We start from the raw sequence: 25,270 nt of genomic DNA on the forward strand, positions 1-25,270 counted from the left end.
CATTGTTACACTGCCCATATTATTCTTAGTATATTTCCTTTTCTCAAGCTAACAATTCTTACTTTTAGTTTTAACCGCCTGGACCTGCCACCCTACAAGAGCTATGAGCAACTGAAGGAAAAGCTATTATTTGCTATTGAAGAAACAGAAGGATTTGGACAAGAGTGACTTCTGAGAGCTTGCACCGCCAAAGGACAAGAACTTATTTGCAATGTTTGTCCTTTTCCTTCTTTGCCTATTGCACATCTTGTAAAATTGGACTGTGACTGTTTAGAGAGTTACCTTGAGTGTAAGTAAATTAATGTTATCGTTGAGATTTATCTCCCAGTGATTCTGGATTTCTTTTCAATGTTCCAGAAATCAGATCTGCAAATGACTAGTCAAAACCTTACTTAACATGGAATTAACACAACAATGAAATCTGCCTTGTCTTATTCCACTAGATTGTTTCCTTAACAAAAATTTTGTATATGTGTATCAGAAGTCTCATTTGGGAGTAGGGTTTTTTCTTTTAGAGATTCTGAAAATATTCAGGGAAGTCCCTTGGTAACTAAAATATGTAAGATCTTCCTATTAAGCCTCATGGTAAGAGGTATTTGTTTAAAATAGCCCAGCTTCTGGGGATGTGAGCAAACTTCTGGCTTGTGCTCTCCCTCTTATTTCAGCCTGGCCTGACTGTTGTTTTTCCTTTCCGGAGCATGAAATCCATGCATCATTTTGATGTTATCTCTAGAAAGGAGAGATATGAGACTCTTGTATCTCTCTACAAAGTAGTTTTGTTAATTTGAATTCAGAGAGAAGTTGGTCCCAGCCTGCAAATGACTGCATAACTCTCTTCATTTGGAAGTTTGTTTTAATTGCCTTGCAAATACTAAACTTCACAAACAGTATTAACACTATGCTTCCTTCACTGTCTGTATAAAAGTTAACCTAGAATTGGAATTAATTTAGCTGAATTCTTTGAAGGCCATCAACAATTTTTATATGTTCCTGTATATTAATTGCATCTTTATAATTTTATCATAATCCAACAACTTCAGTTACATTTAATTATTGCTAAGGAGTTCAAGTTATATCTAGAGTGCTTTCTAATCCAAGTAGAGGTCAATGAAACATCCTGTAAAATTACATTTTCATTAGGGAGGGAGAGCTGTGGTACTGGCTAAAAAGAAGGGAGTAATACGTTTATTCACAATACATTTCTAGTAACCACAGAAATGTATTCTCTATGTGAATTAAAACTTTTTAAACTGATAATTTCTCTGACAACTGTTAGAGTAGTTATTTCCATTCTTTCCCTTGTCCTGATCTGGATATTCTGTTCACCTCTAAAAATTTTAACAGGTTTTCCCCATGACTGTTAGATTGCTCTGTTAGTAACTGATTAATGAATGCACTTTGACCTTCTCTGTGGTAATTATTTTAACTTAGCTTAGACTCTGTCAAGATGACTGCTGTCAGAGGTTTGACTTTATGGACAGTGGGAGGAAGCCGAAGCCAGCTGAGTGCCTATCATAGCCGAACCCTGAGGACAGCCTCATAACTCATGAGATAGGGACTTTGGCAGGTTTCAGTACCATAGCGTGAACAAATAGCATTGAGCCAAAAATCAGCAGAGAATAGCAAACCCCTGTTGTATATGGAAAGAGAATGGGGGTTTTTGTCCCTAACTACTCTTCCTTTTACATCTTGGAAAAACAACAAAAACACTTTGCAACTTGTTTATCTGTACTCTAAAACACTGCCATCATAAAGCAGACTTACGTGAGTGAAAGGGTTGCCTCATCTAGAAATTGTTAATGTAAAGGGAGAGATTGGGCTCCCCCCAATCCTGTCTTTATTTTGATTTTATTCTACTTACTCTAGGAAATGTAGTACAGTCTCTAAGCCCTAGTTGTTTTCAAAGTAGTGACTCTGCCTTTTTGTTGGTAGGGGGCAAAAAACTGTTGCTTTGTCTTACAGAGCGAATGTCTGCCAACTACCCATTCGTTATATAAGTCTGAATTTTGGTAATATATGGCTATGGAGATTAAGCCTTCTATAAAGACTTCCTATTGAGGTGAATGCTCACATTGAAATGTAGTTACCTACAATATTTACTATAGATTTATGAGATTAAATTAAGAGATAATGTAAGAAAGTAGACTTTTTTTGTTCTACATAATGCTTGATGATTCATTTAGGGACCTAGAAATATTGTTCAAAAATGTATAAATATCATCCAAAAGGCTTTCTGCCCTATATTTTTAAAATACAGAATAGTTATATTTGAAGTAGTCCTGGCCCTAGTTCTATAGGGCTTGGCTATTTAATATTTTTATGGAAGAAACGTTTAGTTCTGGAAAAGGTAAATGCTTGTATATATTTTTGCAGCCTGGGATCTCTCTTACTCCATTTCTTCCTTTAATTTAAATGGCCACATGTATATGTCTTTCCCTGCTGTGTTAGGAAAATGGGGGCTGGATATCCCAAGAATCAGAGGTTATATAAAAATACTGCAAATAGACAGCAGACATAAATATCTACCAAATACTATCTTAAATTTTGGTCCAAATTGATCATTTGGAAATAGATTTATTGTAAGTGTTTAATTAGAGCGATTTCTTAAATCTGAACTAAATTGCTTTTAGAGTCCTTTTTTCTTTGTAAGCATTGTAAATGCTAATAAATCCTGTTAATTTTTTTACTGCATGTTATGTTGAAATAAAAACAAAGTAAAATGAGCAATTGCCTTATTCTTCTGCTCTTTTGGGAGGTTGGGGAAGGCAGCATTTCACATAGCCTGGGTCTGGAGGGAAGGACCTCACTTGTTTCATCAAATAGAGTGATTTAAAACTGGTCCAGCAGCTCATAATAATGAATTACTGCTCTGTCTTTTATGATCTTATATCAGAGTGCAGAAGAATGTAATTTCATAAGACTTACAATAACTCTATTTAAAATTCAGGTACTAGTTTTTCATCAAGAGATTGACATACCAATGTCAATTCATCTGAAATTTTAGTGAAACATGACTCACCTGCCCAAAGAGGTCTCATCCTAAATGAACTCTTTCAGTCAAACCCACTCTGCCACTTTTTATTTACCTGGTTAATAATCTGAAATGTTATTAGGGATGACTCATGGAATTAGACTTCTCTATTTTTATATATCCCTCCTTGTTTTGGATGTAACTCCATCCTTTTAAACTCCTTTAGGTTAACTACTTCTATTTAATATTATTGGCATCTCCAGCCCCCCTCATTTTTTTGTTTTTCTTTTAGAGATATTTACAAAATTATTTGTATATATGCTATGCTTTCATTAACCAAAAATGGAATGGCAGCACTGGATTGTATATTACTGTATTGGAGTTCCTTTGTTTTCTTGAACTGTAATTTCAAACACTCAGGTAACTTTACAAATACCACAAGGAGTGAAGTGCTCTTATAAAGGTCCTGCAGGGGGCTGCCTCACTTGCATTTCCTTAAAAGTTGTAAGACTGTTTACAATTAAACTTTTTGGTCCTTCATTTGCACACTTTTCTTTTAGTCTTGAGTAAGGTTTTCCCCACTTGCAGGGAAGCCTTCTATGTGAACAGGTCATATAGATTTCTGCCCCTCTGCTTTTGTAAGTGAGCAGGTTACAGCCTGTCTTGTACTCTGGAGTAGATAGGAAAAAAACTAGAAAGACTCAGGTGAGACTGGATTTAGTGCCTATGTTGAAGAGAACCAAGATGAAGACATCTCCTTTTCTGGGACAACCAAGGGTTTCCCTAAGACAGGATCCCAGCCATAGGTGCTCAATAGAGAATTACCAGCTGGCTACCAAGACTTTTTCTTATTAGGAAACCAAGTGATCATGCTGTTATTTAAAATAGATCCAGGGGAAAGATGCTAAGGGAAGTGGGTTTTTTTTAATATCCTGATCTAACAGTGACTGGAGGACAGGTTCCTTCCAGATCCTGCAAAGTAGGCCCTATCCTATTTATTCTGTCCTATATAAGCAGCTAGAAAGCTCTAGTTTTCAGCGTGGCTAAAAAAAGAGGGAAGACGTGTTCCCTCAGCATGAGGAAATCTTCCATGGGAAAATAAGTAGTTACTTTTACTGACCATTTGGCTGTCCAGCCCCAAACCCTATAAAGCATCAAACTGGGACTCAGCTATGGCTGACTGGCTGCTATTCTCTGGACTTTTAGGAAGAGTGTCTCACATTGTGTAACTCCAGAACAGAAACTGCTGTCACTCACAGCTCATTTCATCGGTCAATTCCCATATGTCTGTAGGGCTCCTTTGTGGTCAGGACATTTAGGGGAAGGATCCACGGGAATCTTCTAGGTCTTCAGTGGAGACCTAGGAAGGACAGTTTTGGTCCCTTATGAACAGGTTCCCACTGAGCAGAGATGCTGTGGGCAGGAGGGTTTCCTCAAAGAAACTCACAGGGAAGGACCTTGAGAATTTTCAGTCATACCTGCAGATCACTGAAAATAGCCATGCTGTTATTTTCCTCATTTCTAATTCAGACCTCTTCTATTTATCTTCTCTATCCTAGCGACCAATATCACACCTATATTTACTTAGTCCAGGACAACTGTCAACATTTATTACTATGTCCCAGACACTTAGATATGCACTGTCAGTCTTCCTGGTCACTTTCAGAGAGGAATGATTATTTTATAGAATAGAAAATAGGCTCAACGTAATTGAGTAACTTGAAGTGTCCACAGCTATTAAGTGGCAAGAGTGCAAACTGGAATCCAGGACTGTCTGATTCTAAAGACTGCATGCTTAAACGTTTTGCTGTACTGCTACTCACAACAACCCTGGGAGTTTTCCATAACCAGTTCAGCTGTTCCATCTAATTGGTCTCCAAATCCTATCAAATCCATTTCCAAAACTTCTTTTGAATCACTTCTTTCGGAGCTGCCCCCCATTGCCACAGCCCACATCCATCATCCCTACCGTGGTTGACTGTATCAACTTCTTGTCATTGCCTCCATTCTCTCCAGTCCATCTGTGCTGCCTCAGAATGATTTGTGGAAGAGTTGTCTCATGGTTCTCCCCTCTTAAAATATTACAGTGGTTCCTCCATTGCCACAGAATAAACTCCAAAACTCATAAGCCTCTCAAGGCCCTGACTACTTCCAACTGCTCAATTCTTATTCTGGCTCCAGTCACATGAACTTTTTGCTTCTGTGATTGTGATCTTGTTCAATTCATTCACCCCCTCTCAGTCTGTTTCTCCATATGTAAGATGGTGGTGATGATCATCCTGTGCTTATCTCCCAGGATATTTTGAGGTCCAGTCACTACAGCCCTTCTTCCCCTTGCTAAACGCTTTTATGTTTCCAGATTCAATAATCATTTCTTTGTATCCAATCCTTTTTTTTTTAACTTTACTTTGAAATAATTTTAGACTTACAGAGCTGTTGCAAAAAAAATAGTATAGTACAGAGAACTCCTGCACACACTTCACCCAGCTTTCCCCAATGTTAACATCTCATATAACTTGGTACAATTATAAAAACTTCACATCAGTAAAATGACACTAAACTACAACCTTTATACAGGTATCACCAGTTTTCCCACCAGTGTCATTTTTCTCAGTCTCTTCCAATCTGTGACAGTTCCTCATTCAGACCTTGACATTTTTTGAAGAGTATTGATCTGGCACCTTGTAGAATGTCCTAAGTTTGGTTAATGTTTTCTTATGGTTAAGGCCATGGATTTTTTTGTGTGAAAGACACCATAGAGGTGGTGTGCCCTTGGTGCATGATATCAGAGGGCACATATCAATATATCCCATTACCAGTTATGTTAACCTTGATCCTCTGGTTAAGATGGTGCCTGCCAGGTTTCCTCACTGTAAAGTCACTATTCAATCCTCTTAATATGCAGACACCCCTAGAAGGAAAACCAAATCCTCCCCCAATTGAAAGAGGCTACAGTGGAATGAATTTTTGGAGATAGATCATCTGCGTTGAATTCAGCAAGCTCCAGTGCCTCGAAGGAACACTGTAAGCTGAGGCTAACTAATTAGCAAATTATTTCCTGCTAGAGAACCCATAAATTTTTGTGGAAAACGGAACAACATAGTGTTGCAATAAAAATAGAAGTGAGATTTTTTTTTTCCCCTCTCCTGAGAACAAGGAAAGTAAAGGGAAGTGAACAGGCTGGAGAAGAAAACATAACCTGGCCTGAAAGTGTTAATCACTCCTCGCTTTATTTTAACTGTTACTAATCGGTAGTGTCTAACTGGATTTGTACTTCACAAAGCTAACCTCACTCCCTGACACTATGTAAATTACATCCTGCACCTATCACGCTAACGCTGTGTGAGTTACATCCTGGGCCTATCAACCCCTTAACTTTTCGTAAATTACATCGTGGTCCTGGTGTTTATATTCCCTGCGCCCCCTGGTAACAAATCACCCCCTGTAGCTTTTGCATTTCAGAAAGAAGGTCGTAGGCAGATAAACCAGAGACAAAGGGACCCAATTACCGGACTGCCTAACGCCAGCTATGACTGTTTTGATTCACTACCTTGATCCTTATCATATACCGGGGACTGCGAGCCCCACATATAAAATCTCCGTTTGGGGGTGGGGGGCCACACACAGTTCTTGAGGCGCTAGCCTGCTGTGTCTTCCCTTCTGCCTGGCAGAGGAATAAAGCCATCTCTCTTATCCTCCAAAATCTGTCTCGTATTTCTTCAGCATCGGCGCACAGAGAGCCAAGATTTGTTGGCAACAATAGGGCTCCAGGAAGAAGGTGAGAAAACGAGGGAGCACAGAAATGCGAAGTGGCTTCTCCAAGGGAACACCGCGTGGCCGCTGAGCTCGGGCTTCAAAGGCTTCAGACTCCCAGGCTAGACCTGACCGCTTCTCTCAGAGCCTGCATGGAATATTCCCAAGGGAGTCGCTCTGGAGACCCCAGGGACGCTTGACTCCAGCCCGATCTCCGGATTTTCCCGCGTTTTCGGAGCTTTTTGGCTTCACGCCTCATTTTGCCTGAAAGGAGGTCTCAGCAACCCCCGTCCTCGCCTTCAGAATCGCTCACCACCCTTAACCTAGAACCTGCAGATCCAGCTCAGACCTCGGTTGAGAGTTGAAAGCCTCTTCCAACAACGCGAACCAGCGTCTTTTCGGCACAGTGGGAATTAGGAATTTTCCATAGCTTAAGTGCTCCTTTGCTGTTCACTTTCGGACAGCACAGGGCAAGTTCCCCTCGAGCCCTGGGGGAGCTAAGATCCGCCTACCCTCCCTCCCAGCCGTCCCACGCTGGCTTCTGATAGGCTACCGAGGCTGTCCGCCTTGACAGGGGGCTGTGCGCAGGCGCAGAGAGGCAGTGGGACTGGGCTGCGGGCTGCCTACGCGGAGCTACCGGATCGGTCCGAGATGGTGAGTGTCTACCGGGAGCTTGTGGCAGGCGGCCGGGAGGTGGCCGAGCACGACTTCCCAACACCCTGAGCCTGGCCTTCCATCCTCCGGGGGCGGCTCCGAGCGCTGGACTGGGCATCCGCGGGGCTGGGCGGGGCCGGGGCCGAGTTGTCTGGAGGTCGGAACCCGGGCGGCGCGGGCCTCCGGACTAGACCGAGGGGACACCGGATCCCGCTCTCCCTAGACCGGAAGCAGTTGCTTGGGCCTCGGCGAAGGATTGACGGAGACGGGGAGGCAGGCCCATAGGCCTCTGCTTCCTAGCACCCTGGGCCTTGTTGCGAGATAACAACAATAATGATTACACTTCCGGGAAGCTTAATTCGTGTCAGGCACTGCTAAGCGCTTTACCTACCCTGCCCTTCCTCCTCACCATAGCTCTGTGAAGTAGGTACGACCATTATCCCCCTTTTACGTACTTGGAGTCTAAAGCCTGGTGAAGCTAAGTCCCTTGCCCCAGGAAATGGCGGAGGTGTATTTGAACCCTAGAAGCTCGACTGCTGCCTTTCTGTCCCTGTGGTTCTTTCGAGACTCTGGGACATGGTGCATGAGTCAGAAACGAGCGGGATCCACCCTTGGGGTTCCTGCCTTGCTGGCTAGAATTGTGGGCTCCTTACGCCTTTACAGGTTTGTTTTCTTGTGTTTTTAATCCTCCCAACTTGTAAAAAACTTGAAAAGACCTTTTAAATGTTAAATCATGTGAATGGTTTTCGGAAATCTTATTTAACAATTTAAAGTCAATAAGAAACAGTGCCGTGACCTGGAGGTGACGACTTATAATTAGGCATATTACTCCTATTAGTCATTTTCTCTTCAGTTTTTGCTTTATATAGTTTAGCTGTATACTTTGCTTTATATAGTTAGCTAGTTTATAGTATAGATGAAGTAACTTCATCTTTCACATCACTTTTTAAACTAAAAAAATTTTTAACACATCTTACAGTAAAAAAAGTAATAATAATAATCTGAAAGGATCTAAGTGAAAAATAAATCTCCCACCCAACCCTGACACCCAGCCTCAGTCTCCTTCAGAAACATTGTTAGTTTCTTTTATTAATATATCTATATAAGCATGTATATATGCCCCCTCTTTTTCTTACACAAATGGTAGCTTCCTGCAACCTGTACCATGCTGTTGTGTGTTTATATTCATAAAAGCAAAACATATTTAGATGCACAGTTTAACAAATTCAAGCAGTACCAAAGTATGTAATGTAGAAAGTGTAGGTAGTCCCTATCTCACTTCCCTCTGGTAATGACTGTTGACAGTGGGTGTGTTTCCTTCCAGGTTTGTTTAGTGCATAAGCACATTTATATATAGTCTGTTTATTACATGAAACTGGAACATATGTATTTATACATATTAAGTTTACTTTAGGCTAATATATATAGATAATCTCATTCTGCAACCTACTCTGTTCACTAAAAGATATCAAATATTTTTCCATGTCGATAAATACAAATCTACTTCATTTAAAGGACTGTATTCATATTCTATTGCACTATATACATTTAGATGGTTTACAGTTTTTCAATCCAGACAATGCTGCAGTATTATTTTTGTCTTTTTTTTTTTTTTTTGCACTTATGTTAGTGTTATGTAGTAGTGGTACTTCTGGCATGCATATGTCAACATTTTGGTAGAAACTGACAAATTGCCCCTTAGGATGGTGAGGTGATATAAAAATCATCCATAATTAGCATCCAGTTTTACTCCATCACACAAGTATTTTCATCTTTGTACATTCTCCTTCCTCTTTGTTCACATATGCTTATTTTTCAAGATGTACCTGCTAGTTTTTTGTTTCTGTTTGTTTTAATGTCCAAAGCCATATAACTTTGTTGCTGCATCATCTTTGTAATGAATCATTTTTAGTAACTACATAATAGTCAATGAAATATTTTTACCATAATTTGCCAAATCATTCCCCTGGTGTACATTTGGGTTGCTTCTAGTTCATTAACAGAGATAACACTGTGATGAATGTCCCTGAATGCGTAGAGTTTGTTTTCTTTGTCTTTTTTTTTTAAATTTATTAGTTTATTTCCTTAGGAGAAATTCTCAGGAAAAGAATTTCTGAGGCAAGGGGACCAGCACTTATGGTTCTCGCAATAGTATTGTCCTGTAGCTTTCCCAAAAGGTCGTATTGCCTTCGTACCAGTTTTGCCATAATACTGCCAGCGTTCAAAAACAGAATCATTCTGTGTGATATTTTGGAATTACTCCTTTGTTCTATTTGATGCAAATGTTTTTCCCTCCTTTTAATTCATTTTTGTTTTACAGCAATTAAAAATTTCATGCTTATTAGTCAAATTGGTCACAGTTCCTTTGTGAATCATTTGCTTCAGATGGTTATCCCTTCTACGCCAAACCAATGAATAATCCTGGAGTTTTGCTGCTGCTTGTTTTTTGTTGTTGTTTGTTTGTTTTGTGTGTGTGTGTGTGTTTTGTCTGTCAGCAACATGCAGCTGGGAACTAGAGAACCCTTCTCTGATGCAGACACCCATGTTAATAGTAATAAAGAGTCAGGGTGCTGAGGATACCAGTTGGGCTTTCTCTAGGAGCAGGACAGGAATTTGGTGATGTGAGCCGACCCAGAATATCCACTCAGATACTTCTGGTACCAGTTGGCTAGCACTGCAGGGATGACAAACATTAAAGACAAAGGTGGCATGACTTGGATGCCTAACTAGGACTCCTTTCCCATCTGCAGATGTCTCTGTTGCTGCTTGTGTCTTTTTGGCATCATTTGTTTTCTTTCTTGGCTCCTCAGGGCTGAACTTGAAGTTTGTTTTAAGCATTATCTCCTGAAAGCAGGTGTGCAGTGCCTCCCCTAGACCTCATGACCCCCACTCACCCAGGCCTAGCCCCACCATACTGGTCGGGGTCAGATTGGAGAAGCTATTTTCTAGTCTTCCAAGAAAAAATTTTTATTAAATTTGACTACATAAAAATTTTGAACTTCTGATTATTGAAAAAAATCATAAGGTTACATTTGAAAAGTGGGAGAAGTGTAATTTATATGATGGACAAAAGTCTAATATTTCTAACATAAGTTTTTGAAAATCAAAAGACTCAAAAAAGGAGAGATGCAAGCAAATTCCACTTTAACTTCACTGATAAGTTTTTTGTTTTTTATTTTTCTGACAAACCTCACTGATAATTCTTAAACATTAAGGAAAAGTTGGCTTTCTATTACTTGGGTTTTGCCTGTCAGATTAGCAAAGAATCAAACATCTTGGCATTACTGGTTCTCTTTATTCCTTTGAACATGCCAGACTCCTTCCCACTTCACTGCCTTTGCTTTCATCCCATTGCGTGGAGTGCTTTTCTTTCTCATCATTTAGTTCTTGGCTTAAAGATTACATCTTCAGGTATTGCTGACCACACTCGTCAAGTAGCATCCTCCTGTCCCCCACCCCCCCCATCCCTGTACCCTGCAAGAATCTTGGTCATTTGTTTTTGAAGGTCTCTTCCACCAAAATGTGAGCTCCCTGAGGACTGGGACCTCATCATTTGTGGTCAGTGGTATATTCAGCTCTTCTCTTTTTTTAAAAATTTATTTATTTTATTTATTTATTTTTGGCTGCATTTTGGGCTTTCCTCTAGTTGCAGTGAGCGGGGGCTACTCTCTGTTGCAGTGCGAGGGCTTCTCAATGCGGTGGCTTCTCTTGTTGCAGAGCACGGGCTCTAGGCACGCAGGCTTCAGTAGTTGTGGCACTCGGGCTCAGTAGTATGGCTCGTGGGCTCTAGGGCACAGGCTCAGTAGTTGTGGCGCACAGGCTTAGTTGCTGTGCGGCATGTGGGATCTTCCCAGACCAGGGATTGAACCCGTGTCCCCTGCCTTGGCAGGCGGATTCTTAACCACTGCACCACCAGGGAAGTCCCTCAGCTCTTCTCTTGACCTGCTGTGTGTCCTTGGGCAAAAACTCTTCTCCTTTCTGAACCTTGGTTTTTCTTATTGTAAAACGGAGATCATACTAACCATGGAAGGTTCAGATGAGACGTGTCTGAAAACATTCATCCTAATATCTGACCTGTAGCAGATTCTGAGTTGGTCATTGTATATGTGTATGTCCTCCCTTTCTTGGTAAGTGTGTTTACTTTAAGCAGCCAGATCTCAGTTGTTGGTTCTCATTAAATTTAGGATCAACTAAACCCTAGCTCCTTTTCACCCTGGGTACTGTACTTAAAAAGGTTGATTTTTGTAAAACATAGTTGTAGAAATGGTTTTTATTTGTTCCTTAAGTATCTATTGAGCCTATACTGTACCAGGTACTGGGATTACAAAGTCTAGGTTCCTGCTCCCAGGGTGCCTTGGGTCTGGAGGAGGAGACAGATGCAAAACAGGCAGTTACACTCCATTGTGATAAGTGCTGTGGAGTCAGGGTGCGTGGGTACCTAGAAGAGGGGCAGGTGTCAGAGAAGGCCTCCCATAGGAGGCTCATGAGCTGAGTCCAAAGAGTTGGGAGTTAGTTACATCAAGTGGTTGAGTGAGGGAGAGAAGGTTGCTGCTTTCAGAAGGAGCAGCACATGCCAGGCCCGGGCTCCGGCAGGCTGTGCTTGCCCCCTGCAGTCCACTCTCCACACAGCAGCCAGGGCCATCCTTTTGAAAGAGATCTTGTCACTGCTCGCCTCAAAACCTGCTAGTGGCTCCTCACACCCTCCCCATTAAAAACCAAAGTCATTATTCTGGTCTGTGAGGGCCCCTGAAACCTAGTCTGATCCTGGCTCCCTCCCTCATCTGGCTGCCTGCCACTCACTGCCCTCAGCCACACTGGCTCCTTTGCTTTTTTTCTGGAACACTCTCCCTAGAAGTCTGCATGGTTAGCTCCCTCGTTTCCTTTCAGATCTCTACTCAACTATCACCTTAGTGAGGCCTTCTCTGACCACCTTGTTTAAAATTGCCATCAGCCCCTGCATTCCAGATCCCCCATCCCTTCTGTATTTGACATTTGTATTTTATTTATGGTTTTTTTAATGTCTGATTCCCTCCCCCCACCCACCAATGTCTGCTTCATGAGAGCAGGGATTTTTGTTGTATTTTGTTCAATACAGCATCCCTAGGCCTAAAACAACATCTGGCACATAGAAGTTTCCCATATAGTTATTGAATGAATAGCAGTCTTATGAAATTTCATCTTTTTCATTTCAGCCTCACTTTCCAATCTCCAGGGGTATTTTGGACTTCGATTCTGGCATCTTTGGTTTTAGTTTGCCCCGTCCCCAGTTTGATTGCAGATTGTTTGAGCTGTCCTAAATTGCCATCCTACTTATTCCTATATATTCTTATTCTCATAATGTTGAGAATGTCAGAGCCCTGTAGTTCCCAAATCAGAGATGTCTGATCTCTTGGATACACAGAGAGATGGGTTAAAAAATGTTTTTAAATAGAAACAATAGGGACTTCCCTGGTGGTCCAGTGGTAAAGAATCCGCCTACCAATGCAGGGAACGCGGGTTCGATCCCTGGTCGGGGAACTAAGATCCCACATGCCGCAGGGCAGCTAAGCCCGCGTGCCACAGCTACTGAGTTCGCACGCCTCAAGGAGAGAGGCTGCATGCTGCAAACTACAGAGCTCACGCACCCTGGAGCCCACAAGCCACAACTGGAGAGAAGCCCGAGCACCGCCACAAAAGATCCTGTGTGCCGCAACTGAGACCCGCTGCAGCCAAATAAATAAACAAATAAATAGATATATATGGGGAATTATTATATAAAAAATAGAAACAATATAATAGAGTAAAAGAGGCTGTTTAAAAAAAAGAAAGAAACTAAAACCTAATCTATACTTCTCTGCTCTCGGTGTGGCTTTTTGTTTTTTTCCATAATCCTTCTAGCCCTCTTCTTCTTTTCATGTGTATGCAATCTTGCAGCACTTTCTCTTTGTGGTGGTATAAATATTCTGATCCCCGTTGTTAATGTATGTATTATATTCCTGTGAATGGACATTCCAAAATTTCCTTGGCCTTTTCCCTAATTACTGGGCATTTTGGGCTCCTCCTGCTTTTTTGTTATTGCAGATGTCACTGCAGCAAACATCCTGCTGTGTTCTTTTAATTCTTTTGGATTATTTCCTTAGGATGAATTTCCAGGAGGGTTACCAGGTCAGATTGAGTACTGTGTAGTTTCGACCACTATCATACTTTACCACTCCTCTCCAGAATAGTGTGTAGTAGGAGCTCACTGAAAGTCTGCTGAATGAATTATGATCTCATACATGTATTAACCCACTGTATTATACTCTCACATCCACATAGCTAGCCCTGTCCTTTTACCAAGGCTCCAGATTACAGAGGCATCAGGCTGCCATTTTGTAGGAGGAACTTGTGTGCCCTTCCCTCCGGCATTTGAGAGTATTCACATGTCATTGGGAAGTGGGTGGCAGTGACTGGATTGTGAGGCTTGTGCCTACTAGAAAAACAATCTGTGCTATCTCCATCCACTGTTTAGAAGCTCCTCCCCCCGGGCCAACTCATTAGCCCCTGAGGGTGGGGGACCACTCTCTTGGTGAACAGAGCCTCTGTTTCCAACATAGTCTGACTCTCGGCCTGTGAGGAGCTTCTGACTAGATTCTGGATGGGTACAGAAGGGACCTCCTGAGAACAAACACTTCGGGCCAGTCTCCGTCCACAGGAAGAGTTAGACCTAGTTCAGTTTAGCAGCTATTTATTGAGCCCCTACTCCGCAGACCATTATAGAGACTCCAAATAAAGCAGTACCTAATGCTTCCCCAGAGAGGTACAGTCAAGGCTTCATGGAGGAGGTGATATCTTAGATGATCTAGAAGAATTTGCTGGATTTCAGCAGAGAAGAGGCCCTGTTCGGGTAAAAAGGTGTGGAGACAGGGAGGTATGGACATGTAGGTGGAGAGTGGATGGAAGGGTAAAAGAGATGGGAATAATAGTAGAGAAGGGCTTGCATGGCAAGGTGAGGACCCAAAGTCTGATTGTCCACTCTGTTTACAAATTCCATGTGCCAGAGTAGCCCACCCAGACTAGCACCCGGAGATGCAGGATTAATGAGCCCCTTCCTCAGCATTTGCTATGGCTGTGTGCCACGTGTCACCCTGTCTCAGGTGCCAGCTTATTAGGTCACTGAGTCTATCCTCATGGGATCATTTTGCTTCCTTTGGAATGTCTCCTTCCTGTTAGACACTCCTATTTGGATTTTTTTTAATCATTGGAGTCCTCTGGTTTGTCCCCCAGCTGTACCAAATATGTGAGTCATGGATGTGTCTGTACTCCTGGGAATGGTATTTGAATTCTGCTCCCCAATAGCTGAGGGGCAAAGGGCCCCTGGTGGGCAAAGGGCCAGGAGCACAGCCCCACCCCATACTGGGAAGATGATGGTTTAGATGCTGGTGGTGGCCTAGGGACCATTCAAAATAGGCCTGGGGAGCTTTCAGGAAGTGCCACGTGCCTGGGTGTTACTTGTTTGTTGTTGGAATGTGTGATTTCATCTGCCAGGGCTGTGAGGGAGTTGATCCAGCCTTCCTGACCCCTCCTAACCTTGGTCTTATTCTCTTTGGCAGGCAGAGGTGGAGGAGACACTGAAGCGACTTCAGAGCCAGAAGGGCGTGCAGGGAATCATCGTGGTGAACACAGAAGGTACACCCTTCTTCCAGCCATGACCTGAGTGCAGGCAGGCCCCCAGAAAACAGCCCAACACAGCATAACACTTGCTTTTTACTAAACCTCTCATTACCTGATCTATTTCTCACCCTTTTTTTTTTTTTAAACACCTCTTGTGTCCAATACTATAACTAGAATTCTAAATTTAAAAAAAGGAAAAATCCACTCTATCCCAATGCCCTGACACATCATACTTTTCAGTATGCCATACTTTTTCAGCCCTTGTCCAGGTGCATTTTCTCTTGGTCATAATTATAGTTGTTACTCTTTTGCATATGTTTTACTCGTGAGTTTTTGTTTGTTTGGGGTTTTTTTTTTTTTTTTTTTTTTGCTCCATGATTTACATAAGCAAAATTTTTAACTGCCGGTACAATGTTTATTGACCATCCTACATTTATGCTGTTTCTACTTTTTTTTGCTAGATAATACTGTTGTCAACTTAATTGGGCCTATAGTTTTCTGGGACATTATTTCAACAACTAGAAGAGTACAGATGCTAATTTTCTCATACTGCAGTAGACATGGTGAAGAAGGGAACTAACATTATCACACATCTATTCTGTGCCAGGCCATGGGCTGGTGCTTCACAAAACATATTTTTTCATTTATCCCTTGAAGCAGCTCTGTTGTCTCCATTTTGCGGTGGAGAAGAGTGAGTCTAGAAATTTAATTGATTCACCTACCATTATAGAGCCAAGATTTCATCCCAGGTCTGTCTGAATGCACTTGTGCTCTTTCTCCCACACTGTGCTGTGAAGGACCAGAGGGTGGCTGCTGGACTATGTCCCAGGCCATGTCCAGGGTCACCCAGCTGGGCTCCCCCAATTCTCAAATCCAGTGCATTCAGTCAGCTCTGCTTTGCTTGAGGCTCCTTGAGAGCCTCTGTGTGTATGCATTGTCATTCTGGGCCTTGTTTTGGAAAGGCAGAATTCTCAACAGTGCCTACTTAAATAGAGCAGAATGAAAGTCACCAAGGGTGACAAATTGAAGGTGGCATGTCCTCAGAATGTTGTTTTCCAAGTCGTCAGACCCTGGCCAGCCCAGAGCCACGCAGAGTGTGCTCCCCAGCTTTGTCAGACTTTAATTAAACCACGAGGTCATTGCATTCAAAGGAGGCAGCAGGTTGGGGAGCCCAGAGGACACTGGGAGGCAGCTTGGGTCCACCACTGATCAACTGGGTGGTTGATCTGAGGCTTCCCCTTCCTCTTCAGAACTTAGCTGCCCCAAATGGAGTGGTTGGTCCTTGCTACAGGGAGCTTCTTGCTCCGAGACCCAAAAGACTGTATGTCACTCAGAAAGAGACTCTCTTCTGGGACTGGACATTTTTGACCCCAGATGGGGAGGGAACAGCCCCAGGGGCTGACTCCCCACCTGGGACCCCTAGGCTTCCAGTAGTATTCCAAACCACAAGGCTTCATTCTTGCCTTAAAACTGCCCCCAAAGTTGAGCTTTTTCATTGGGAAAATATAGCCCCAGCTGCTTACCACCTTTTGGATACTAATGATGAGCACTTATTTTTTGTATACTAATGTGGCAGTATGGCACAGTGGCTAAGAATATGGAATGCGGAACCAGACTGCCTGGGTTTGAATCCTGACCCTACTTACTTATCGACTGTATGATCTTAACAAGTCACTTAACCTCTCTGTTCCAGTTTCCTCATCTGTAAAATGTGGACAGTCATACTACTTTCTTCTAAGGGAAGCTTTTAGAACGGTGCCTGATGTATAGTAAATGCCATGTGAATGTTAAAAATTATTGTGTGTGTGTCTTTGTTTATTTATTTATTGGCCATGCCGCGTGGCATGTGGGATCTTAGTTCCCCAACCAGGGATCAAACCCGTGTCCCCTGCAGTGGAAGCACAGAGCCTTAACCACTGGACTGCCAGGGAAGTCCCTTTGTTTATTTATTTTTAATTTATGTTCCATTCACGGAGCTCCCACTTCAGTCTCTCATTTACATTTCACACAGTGACCCTGCAAAGCAGGGATGTTTGCCCGTTTTTCAGATGAGAAACTGGAAGCTGAGAGCAGTGAGGTAGCCTGCCCGAGATCACCCAGCCATAGATGGAGGTGGTCAGAACTCACTGCTCTGTGGGACCCTTAAGCCCTCTGAAGACTTCCATTAGAGGTGATCAGTTAAGGATGATTGTATTAAGGACCTCTATTAACTCCTCTCAGGCTTTCCTACCCCCATGATTCAGCTCAGCTGCATCTTCCTGCAGGATGCCTTCCCTGACCATCCCAGCCCAGAGGGATTGCTTCCCGCCCCTAAAATCATGACATGCTCTTGTCCCAGTCACTTACCAGCCACCTGCCACTGCCTGTTGACGTCTCAGCCTTGGCCACATTTAAATGGTGTTTCATAATAAAAGAGTGAGTTTAAGCAGACTTAACCAAGAATGTAAGGAACAGGGCTTCCCTGGTGGTGCAGTGGTTAAGAATCCGCCTGCCAATGCAGGGGACACGGGTTCGAGCCCTGGTCCAGGAAGAATCCACATGCTGCAGAGCAACTAAACCCATGTGCCACAACTACTGAGCCTGCGCTCTAGAGCCCACGAGCCACAGCTACTGTAGCCCGCGTGCCGCAACTACTGAAGCCCGTGCGCCTAGAGCCCCTGCTCCGCAACAAGAGAAGCCACCGCGATGAGAAGCCCATGCACCTCAACGAAGAGTAGCCCCCCCTCGCCACAACTAGAGAAAGCCCACGTGCAGCAACAAAGACCCAACGCAGCCAAAAATAAAATAAATAAATAAATAAATTTATTTAAAAAAAAGAAAGAAGAATGTAAGGAACATTCTATTTGTACCTCTCCAGAACCCCTGCCATCTTCTGCTGCTACCCACACAGGGCAAAATAAAAGACTCAAATATGTAAACTCTCTGAGGGCAGGGATTTATCTCTTGTGTTCACTACTGTGTCCCCAGCACCTGCAACAATGCTGACACAAAGTTGGTGCTTAATAAACATCTGTTAAGTTTTGTTAATGTTTTTTAATTGTTGATTGATAGAGGTGGGTTTGGTGAGAGGACCTGGCTATACAACCTGACAGATCTGAGCCCCGGATTAGAAATCATGCCTTTGAGGTGACCAGCCACTTCTGTGGGCTGCACAGTGCCTGTTTGTGAGGGCAAAGGCCTAGAATAGTCAGCCTAGTCATTAGGCTGTCTGTGAGGTGTTCCCCAGCTCTGGCATCCTGTGAATCTGGAATTATCTCTTGTCCTTGTTTGAAATTATCCCCAGTTTTGGTCCCTGCCCTCCATCCCCACCCTGCCAGCTCTGTGTTTTTGTTTTTAAAGTGAGCCAACAAGAAGTTAGTTTCTTTTCTCCTTTACACAGTTTCTCACTTGGCAGAAATGTGATCACATTCATGACAGTATTTGGGGGTTTTGGGGTATTTGTTTATTTTAAATATTTGTTTATTTATTCGGCTGCGCTGGGTCTTCATTGCGCCATGCTTGATCTTCGTTGCCACCTGCGGGATCTTTAGTTGCGGTGTGCAAACTCGTAGTTGCGGCATGTGGGATCTGGTTCCCTGACCAGAGGTCAAACCCCAGCCCCCTGCATTGGGAGCGCAGAGTCTTAGCCACTGGACCACCAGGGAGGTCCCATGACAGTATTTGAACTATTAGAAGTACACCTGTGTCTACTCATTTATCAACAGCCATAAATGCTTAATGCAGTCTCTCTAAAGACACTGGTGAGCACATCAGACCTGGTTCTGGCCCTCAGGGAGCTTAAAGTCTTCTGGGGGGGGCAAACAATGATCACTTCCATAAAGGTGTGATACCAAACTCGAGTTAACTGCTCTGAAGGACAATTGCGTGGTGCTGGGACTGTAGAATGGGGGCACTGCCCACATCTGGGGGTGGATGGAGACATGAGGGACAGTGAGAGTCAGGAGAGAATAGGGGAGGGAAAGGAAGTTCCAGGCAGAGGGACCTGAGAGAAGGTGGCCTTGTGGTATGTAAAAAGAAGGTCAAGAAGTTTGATACCCAAACTTTGCCAGGCCTCGAGACTGGCCCCTCAAGTTTCCTGGGGGATGGGATTTACTGTGTGGGTGATGTTGATAATAAATCAACACTTATTACATGCATACTGTTGCTAAATATTCTCAAATGAATTAATCCATATTTAATCCTCACAGCAGCACTTTGAAGCACAAATGAGGAAATGGAGGCTCAGAGAGGTTAAATCACTTGTGTAAGGCCACATAGCCATGAAGGGGCAGAGCCGGGGTATAAGCCCAGGTCATCAGATTTCAGAGTTCCTGCTCAGTCGTCTCCCCAGCTGCTTATACTGCCAACCTCAGGAAGGTTCCGCTATTGAATGAGGCCTCGTGGGGCCCTGGTGGGTACATTGTTGCCATCCAGGACCCAACAGCAGCCCTGGTGACCTGGTCATCTTGTCCCTTAAAGACAAGCGATCACTACAACCTGTTCTCATAACTCCACTTGGCTGAAACCAGCTTCTCTGACTCAGCTGCTTCTCCTGCTACCATGCCCTCCTCTGCCCACTCTCGTGTTTCTCTACCCTAGTAAGACAAGGTTGGATCAGTTTCTTGCCACTCATGGGTAGGCCTGAGGGTTACTGTCTTTGGCTGATCCCTTGGCTGGTCAGTTATGGGCCAGATAGCAGGGTCCTGGACCCCAAATCCAGCCACTTATGTGTGGAGAGCCACTTGGGCCACATTTGTCACAAGGGCCTGTCAGCTGTGGGCACTCGGCCTCATCGATGGAGCCTTCTGCTGACATGTTACGGTGATTCATAGGCACCTTATGACCCAATCGTGGCGTGAGGTGGCTCAAGCTGAGCCCTCTTCCTCACCTCCATGACAATAGGCACTCTCCAGTGAGGGAGGTCCATTTAATAGTTCATCGCAAGGAAGCAGTCCTCAAAACAGAAAAGGCTTGTTGCAGGATGTTGTTCACTGCACAGTAATTAAGTAAAAAATCCAGCCTTAGTACCCAGCAATAGGGGAATGATTAACCCTGTGGAATGGCCACTTGTGGGCTCATTGAAAGCAGTAGCAATGCTGTTTACAAGGGTGTTTGCAGACAGAGAAACAGGCTTTAAATTGTGGGCACAGTCATGTGTATAGACAGTGTGTTTATAACTGGGCCCTGGGCTTCCCTGGTGGTGCAGTGGTTAAGAATCCGCCTGCCAATGCAGGGGACACGGGTTCGAGCCCTGGTCTGGGAAGATCCCACATGCCGTGGACCATCTAAGCCCGTGCGCCACAACTACTGAGCCTGCGCACTAGAACCCGCGAGCCACAAATACTGAAGTCCGCGTGCCTAGAGCCCGTGCTCCACAACAAGAGAAGCCACCACAATGAGAAGCCCATGCACCGCAATGAAGAGTAGCCCCCGCTCACTGCAACTATAGAAAGCCCGCACGCAGCAACAAAGACCCAATGCAGCCAAAAATAAAAATAAATTAAAAATAAATAAATTTTAAAAAATAATAATAATAACTGGGCCCTAAGCCTTCCTTGGTGGGAACTGGAGCAAAACACCAGTGATGGTTCTATCTTGACACGGGCTGACCTTTCTTCTTCTATCTACTTTTTAGTATTTACAGATTTGTAGGAGGTATTCTCCTTGTTTCTGTTCCAAGTGTTACGAATGATAGTCTCTCCTTCTATTGCTGGAAACCAGCCAGTACGATGTGGCCCTGTGAAAGGAGCCTGGCAGTGGAGCCAACAGGCCTGCGTTTGAATCCTGACCCCGCTGCTTCTCTTTACCTGCTGTGTGACCACAGGCAGGCCACCTCACCGCTCAGAGTTTCTGTTGCCTCATTGGCAAGTAAAGATGGTGACTCCGCCCTTAGAGTAGTTCTGGGGACTGGTGTTGACATATTTCAAGTGCTCAACACTTGCCTGTCAAGCTTTCAGTAAATAGTGGGCTTTGACTGTTAACTGCCAGTCTAGACTCTAGAATTATGGGTGTGGGGCTAAGAGCTGGGCAGAAAGGGACCCCAATGTTCTGCTCAGTCTCTGTCTCCTCTCCCCTCAGGCATTCCCATCAAGAGCACCATGGACAATCCCACCACCACACAGTACGCCAACCTCATGCACAACTTCATCTTGAAGGCCCGGAGCACCGTGCGTGAAATTGACCCCCAGAATGACCTCACCTTCCTTCGAATTCGCTCCAAGAAAAATGAAATTATGGTTGCACCAGGTAAGGGGTCTTCCACATCCCCACTTAGGAGCAGACCCTCACAGTGCGTGCTCTGTAGCTATCAGGACGGCTTAGCACATGGGTGTCTCCATAGGTTCCACAGAAAGGCCTGAAGAGCAGAAGGTACAGATTTGATTGCCTCACCGCCTGGCCTGTCTCCAGCTGGCGTCCCCAACAAATACTCATTCACAGTGACTCTAGGCCAGACCCCGTCCTGGGTTCTAGGCCACAGCGGGGAATTATGTTCTCATGGGGGAGAGAGACATATAAGCATATCACAGTGTAATCCTCACCTTGATGTGGGGGAATTCAAGGAGCACTTGGGAACATAGAGGAGGGTGTGATTAGGGCTGCTTGTGGCTGCTTGTGGCGGTCAGCAAAGGCTTCCCAGAGGAGGGAGCACTTGAGCTGAGTTTTGAGGGCACAGGTGAAGAGTAAGCAAGCAAGGTGGGGCTTGGGGGTGCCGGGAGTGGGAAAGCTACGCTTGAAGAAAAAGGAATTCAGCGCTTCTAAACCAAAGTGTGAGGCAAAAACACCATGCACTATTTTATCCTTGAAAAAATGTTAATTTGCCCACTTCCAAACGATAGTCCTATTTCTCTGGACCCCATACAGACAGCCCTTCCTCCAGCACTGGAAGAGATTGCTGCTTTTGTTTCACGTGAAGTGCTTGGCTTGCACTTGGGGACTGTGTGGTGCAAACAATACCTGTCTTAGGTCTTAGGATCATTCTCAGGGTGATGAGATGCTTACCGTGGGAGGAGCCCATGAGGACTGGGACCACAGGAGGGACAGCAGGGCCACCTGCCCTGCCCTGCCTCACCTCACTCACACGCACGGCCTGGAGTGGCAGACAGATCCTCCAGGACTGTTTTTGCAGTTACTTCTCCCCCTCCATCTCCTTTTTGGCTGAGCCCCGTGGCCGGGTGTGCCTGAGCTAAACGTGCACGTGGTGGTGGAGGCGGCTGCAGTGCAGCTTGCCTAGGGCATCAGGGTGTGTGTAGGAAGGAGTGTGAGGTGATCCGTTTGGTCCAGTTTAGAAGGGGCCTCAAACGCCAGACTCAGCTGCATGGACTTGACCCTGTGAGCAGAGGTTTTCTAAGGCAGGAGGTGATAGGATTGTCATTGGGGGCCTGGATGAAAGAGGGCAGTGGGGAGGCTGGGACATTGACTGCCCCTGGGCTTTGCAACACAGGTGGCGAGGAGGCTGGCTGCAGAATTCTGAGGTATTTGATGGTGGTCCACCACTCCTTGCAGCAGAGCAATATTGGTTCTGTTCCCAGGCCTGTTCGGGTCCAGTTGAGCTGCTTGGAAGGATGTGAAGGAGAGACCCATAGAGCCAGTCACAGGGGCCCACAGTCTCCTGGGGACACTCCCAGAGGGGTGGGGACAGAGCAGGTCAGTCACAAATAAGAACCTAGGATAACTTCAGAGTCATTTATTCCAAAAGCATACATACACTGTTTATCAATTTAATCACTGTCTAATGCATCTCATGCCAACCAATGATGAGGTCTCTGATTCTGTGAGAGAAAATAGACTGCAGCAGGCACAGCATCTGTTTTCCCGGCTTCATGTCTTACGAGCATGACCTTTAGCAAATCACAGAACTCCTCCGAACCTCTGTTTCCACATCTGTAAAGTGTCTAGTAGGGGCCGGTACTGCTCTGGTATTCTGAGATGCCTCATCTGGTTGAGTATGTTGGCACGAGTTTGGGCAGAAAGGCTTGGAATCAGATTTGAACTCACATCCCTCCCAAGACTTCATGCTGTGTGATTACAGACAAACCTCCACTCCCCTAAAAATTAGGCTACCAACCCTCGAAATCAGAGCAGACCTTGTGCCCCACCTGGAAGCTCACAATGTGAAGCAAGGACAAATTATGTGGTCTCCAAGTCGACAGACTCTCCGTGGACAGCATCTCTTGGCTTAAAGCTTCCAAGAATGTCTGCTCTGGAACAGCTGAGTTAACACAGTGTAATCAAGCTTTAACACACTGCTTCCCACAAAGCACTGGGAGTGCTATTATTGAATGTAGAGCTTGATTATTCGGAAGAAAAGACACTGATATTGCTAATAGTATCTGTTTTTATCAGTTTTATCGGTGGCTTGTTAATTATTTCTATTTTTATTAGTGATTTTTCACTTACACAGATTGCTTAGCCATGAAACTTAGTCATATAATATCTGTTCGTTCCCAGATGTCCATCGTCATGGGAAGAAGCAAGCTTTAGGCTTGAATCTGAACCAGACACAAAGCAGACATGGCCAAGGTCCTGCCATTTTTCACATGTTCAGCAGGGGGCAGACAAGAGGCATTCAGCATCTGAGTCAAACCCCGCTACCCCACCTGGCATGTTTGCCTTGGCTTGGGCAAGTCATTTAATTCTCTGAGCCTTAGTGTTCTCATTAGTAAAAATGAGAAAACACTGGGCCCTGCCTCATAGAGTGATTCAGGGATTCATTGAGGTGCTGTATGAGAAGTGATTGACCCAGAGCCAGCACGTGGAAGCCTTGGTGAATGTTTGCAGTTTGATTATTAAGTGGGCAAAGCTGAAACACCCCGCTTCTCCTATTTCCTCTTTTATAAAGTGAGAGGCAGTCAGGCTCACCCCAGAGGACTTGGACTTGCTATGATTTCATGATGGACATTCCTTCTGACTGGCTGGATCCCCAGAGCTGAAATTCAGGTAGCTTTGGACCCCTTTGACCTGGCGCCTTTGAAATTTTCTACTCCAGAAGGCTCTGGAAAGCTAGCAACTGAACTTATGACAGAACTGACATTAACCCAAGACTAGCGGGGTTGAGGTTAGAATTCCATCTTTGATACTAATTAGCTGGGTAACCTTAAACTAGTGGTTCTTCCAGAACCTGCAGCATCAGCATCACCCGGGCACTTGTTAAAAATGCAAATTCTCAGGCTCCATCCACCCCAGACCCACTGAGTCTGAAGCCCTGGGGGTGGGACCAGCAGTGTTGTTTTAAACAGCCTTCCAAGTGATTCGGACACCCTGTAGTTTGAGAACCATTGCTGTAGGAAACCTTGAACCTGAGTTTCCCTACCCAAAAAAACGTGATAATCCTACCTCCCTGTTGGTACTGGGAAGATTAGAAATGAGGATGCGGGGACTTCCCTGGTGGTCCACTGGTTAAGAATCCTTCCAATTCAGGGGATGCGGGTTCGAACCCTGGTCAGGGAACTAAGATCCCACATGCCGCAGGGCAGCTAAGCCCACGCACCACAAGTACTGAGCCCACATGCCTCAACAAGAGAAAAACCCGTATGCCACAACTAGAGAGAAGCCCACACGCCACAAGGAAAGATCCTGCACGCCTCAACAAAGATCCCTCATGCCGCAACTAAGACCTGACGCAGCCAAATAAAAAAAGAAAGAAAGAAAGAAATGAGGATGCGCTGCCGAGCACCACTACCGGGTAGGGTGAGGGCCCCGCTTCGCGGCAGCCACATGTGCAGAAGCCCCCACAGGAAATTTGCAAGTTTATCTTCTGTTTCCCCACAATTGGAAGCAGCCTGAGTATTGATGCTTTTTATCCCTCTCTGCCCCACCACCATTTTACAGTTGGTGATTTAATGATTTATTGGCTTTGTGGTGTGTTTTTCTCCCATTTTACCTTTAGTGATTTGTTTTTTCATTTTTCCTCTTTTGCAGATAAAGACTATTTCCTGATTGTGATTCAGAATCCAACCGAATAAGCCGCTCTCTTGGCTCCCTGCGTCATTCCTTAATTTAATGCCCCTCAAGAATAATAGCGTTAATCATGTCAACTGACTGGCATATGGAAGTCCTCTTAGAGCCCTCTCAGACCAACCCGGCTGCAGCTACACCTGCCCCACCAAAGTCATCCCTCTGCTGGCCAGTCGCACCTGATTTTCCAGGAGGAAAATCCCATCCAGGTTTACAGAGCAAGAGATTGTGAGAAGCCCACACACCCTGTTTCCTTCTTTCTTTGAGTTCACTTTGTTGCCCTTGGAAAAGGCTGTTTTTCTTTAACTGAAAATAACCAAAACGCTT

The 25,270-nt window shown here is 44.4% G+C and overlaps 2 protein-coding genes across 5 annotated transcripts in view; both read left to right on the forward strand.

Moving 5' to 3' along the window:
• ITCH (itchy E3 ubiquitin protein ligase) overlaps positions 1-7,110 on the forward strand; it is a 126,854-nt gene extending 119,744 nt beyond the window's left edge. For 3 of the 4 annotated variants that reach the window (XM_007193258.2, XM_007193257.3, XM_007193259.3), the window contains exon 25: positions 69-5,954. In XM_007193258.2, coding sequence (XP_007193320.1) covers positions 69-168 — 100 coding nt within the window. In that variant the 3' untranslated portion in view covers positions 169-5,954. Of the gene's footprint in view, positions 1-68; positions 5,955-6,694 lie in introns of those variants that run through there. The other variant, XR_009005404.1, reaches the window with a different exon arrangement.
• Positions 7,111-7,238: 128 nt separating this feature from the next.
• Positions 7,239-25,270, forward strand: DYNLRB1 (dynein light chain roadblock-type 1). The gene is made up of 4 exons (XM_007193256.3): positions 7,239-7,378; positions 14,950-15,025; positions 21,068-21,235; positions 24,908-25,270. The coding sequence occupies exons 1-4, from the start codon at positions 7,376-7,378 to the stop codon at positions 24,949-24,951; spliced, it is 291 nt and encodes a 96-aa protein (XP_007193318.1). The 5' UTR covers positions 7,239-7,375; the 3' UTR covers positions 24,952-25,270.

This window comes from Balaenoptera acutorostrata, chromosome 15, assembly GCF_949987535.1.
Source record: "Balaenoptera acutorostrata chromosome 15, mBalAcu1.1, whole genome shotgun sequence".
Taxonomy (NCBI): Eukaryota; Metazoa; Chordata; class Mammalia; order Artiodactyla; family Balaenopteridae; genus Balaenoptera; species Balaenoptera acutorostrata.

Coding starts and splice junctions, on each gene's coding strand:
- DYNLRB1 (XM_007193256.3), top strand. Junction 15,026..21,067: donor CATCGTGGTGAACACAGAAG/GTACACCCTTCT, acceptor CTCTCCCCTCAG/GCATTCCCATCAAGAGCACC. Junction 21,236..24,907: donor TGAAATTATGGTTGCACCAG/GTAAGGGGTCTT, acceptor CCTCTTTTGCAG/ATAAAGACTATTTCCTGATT.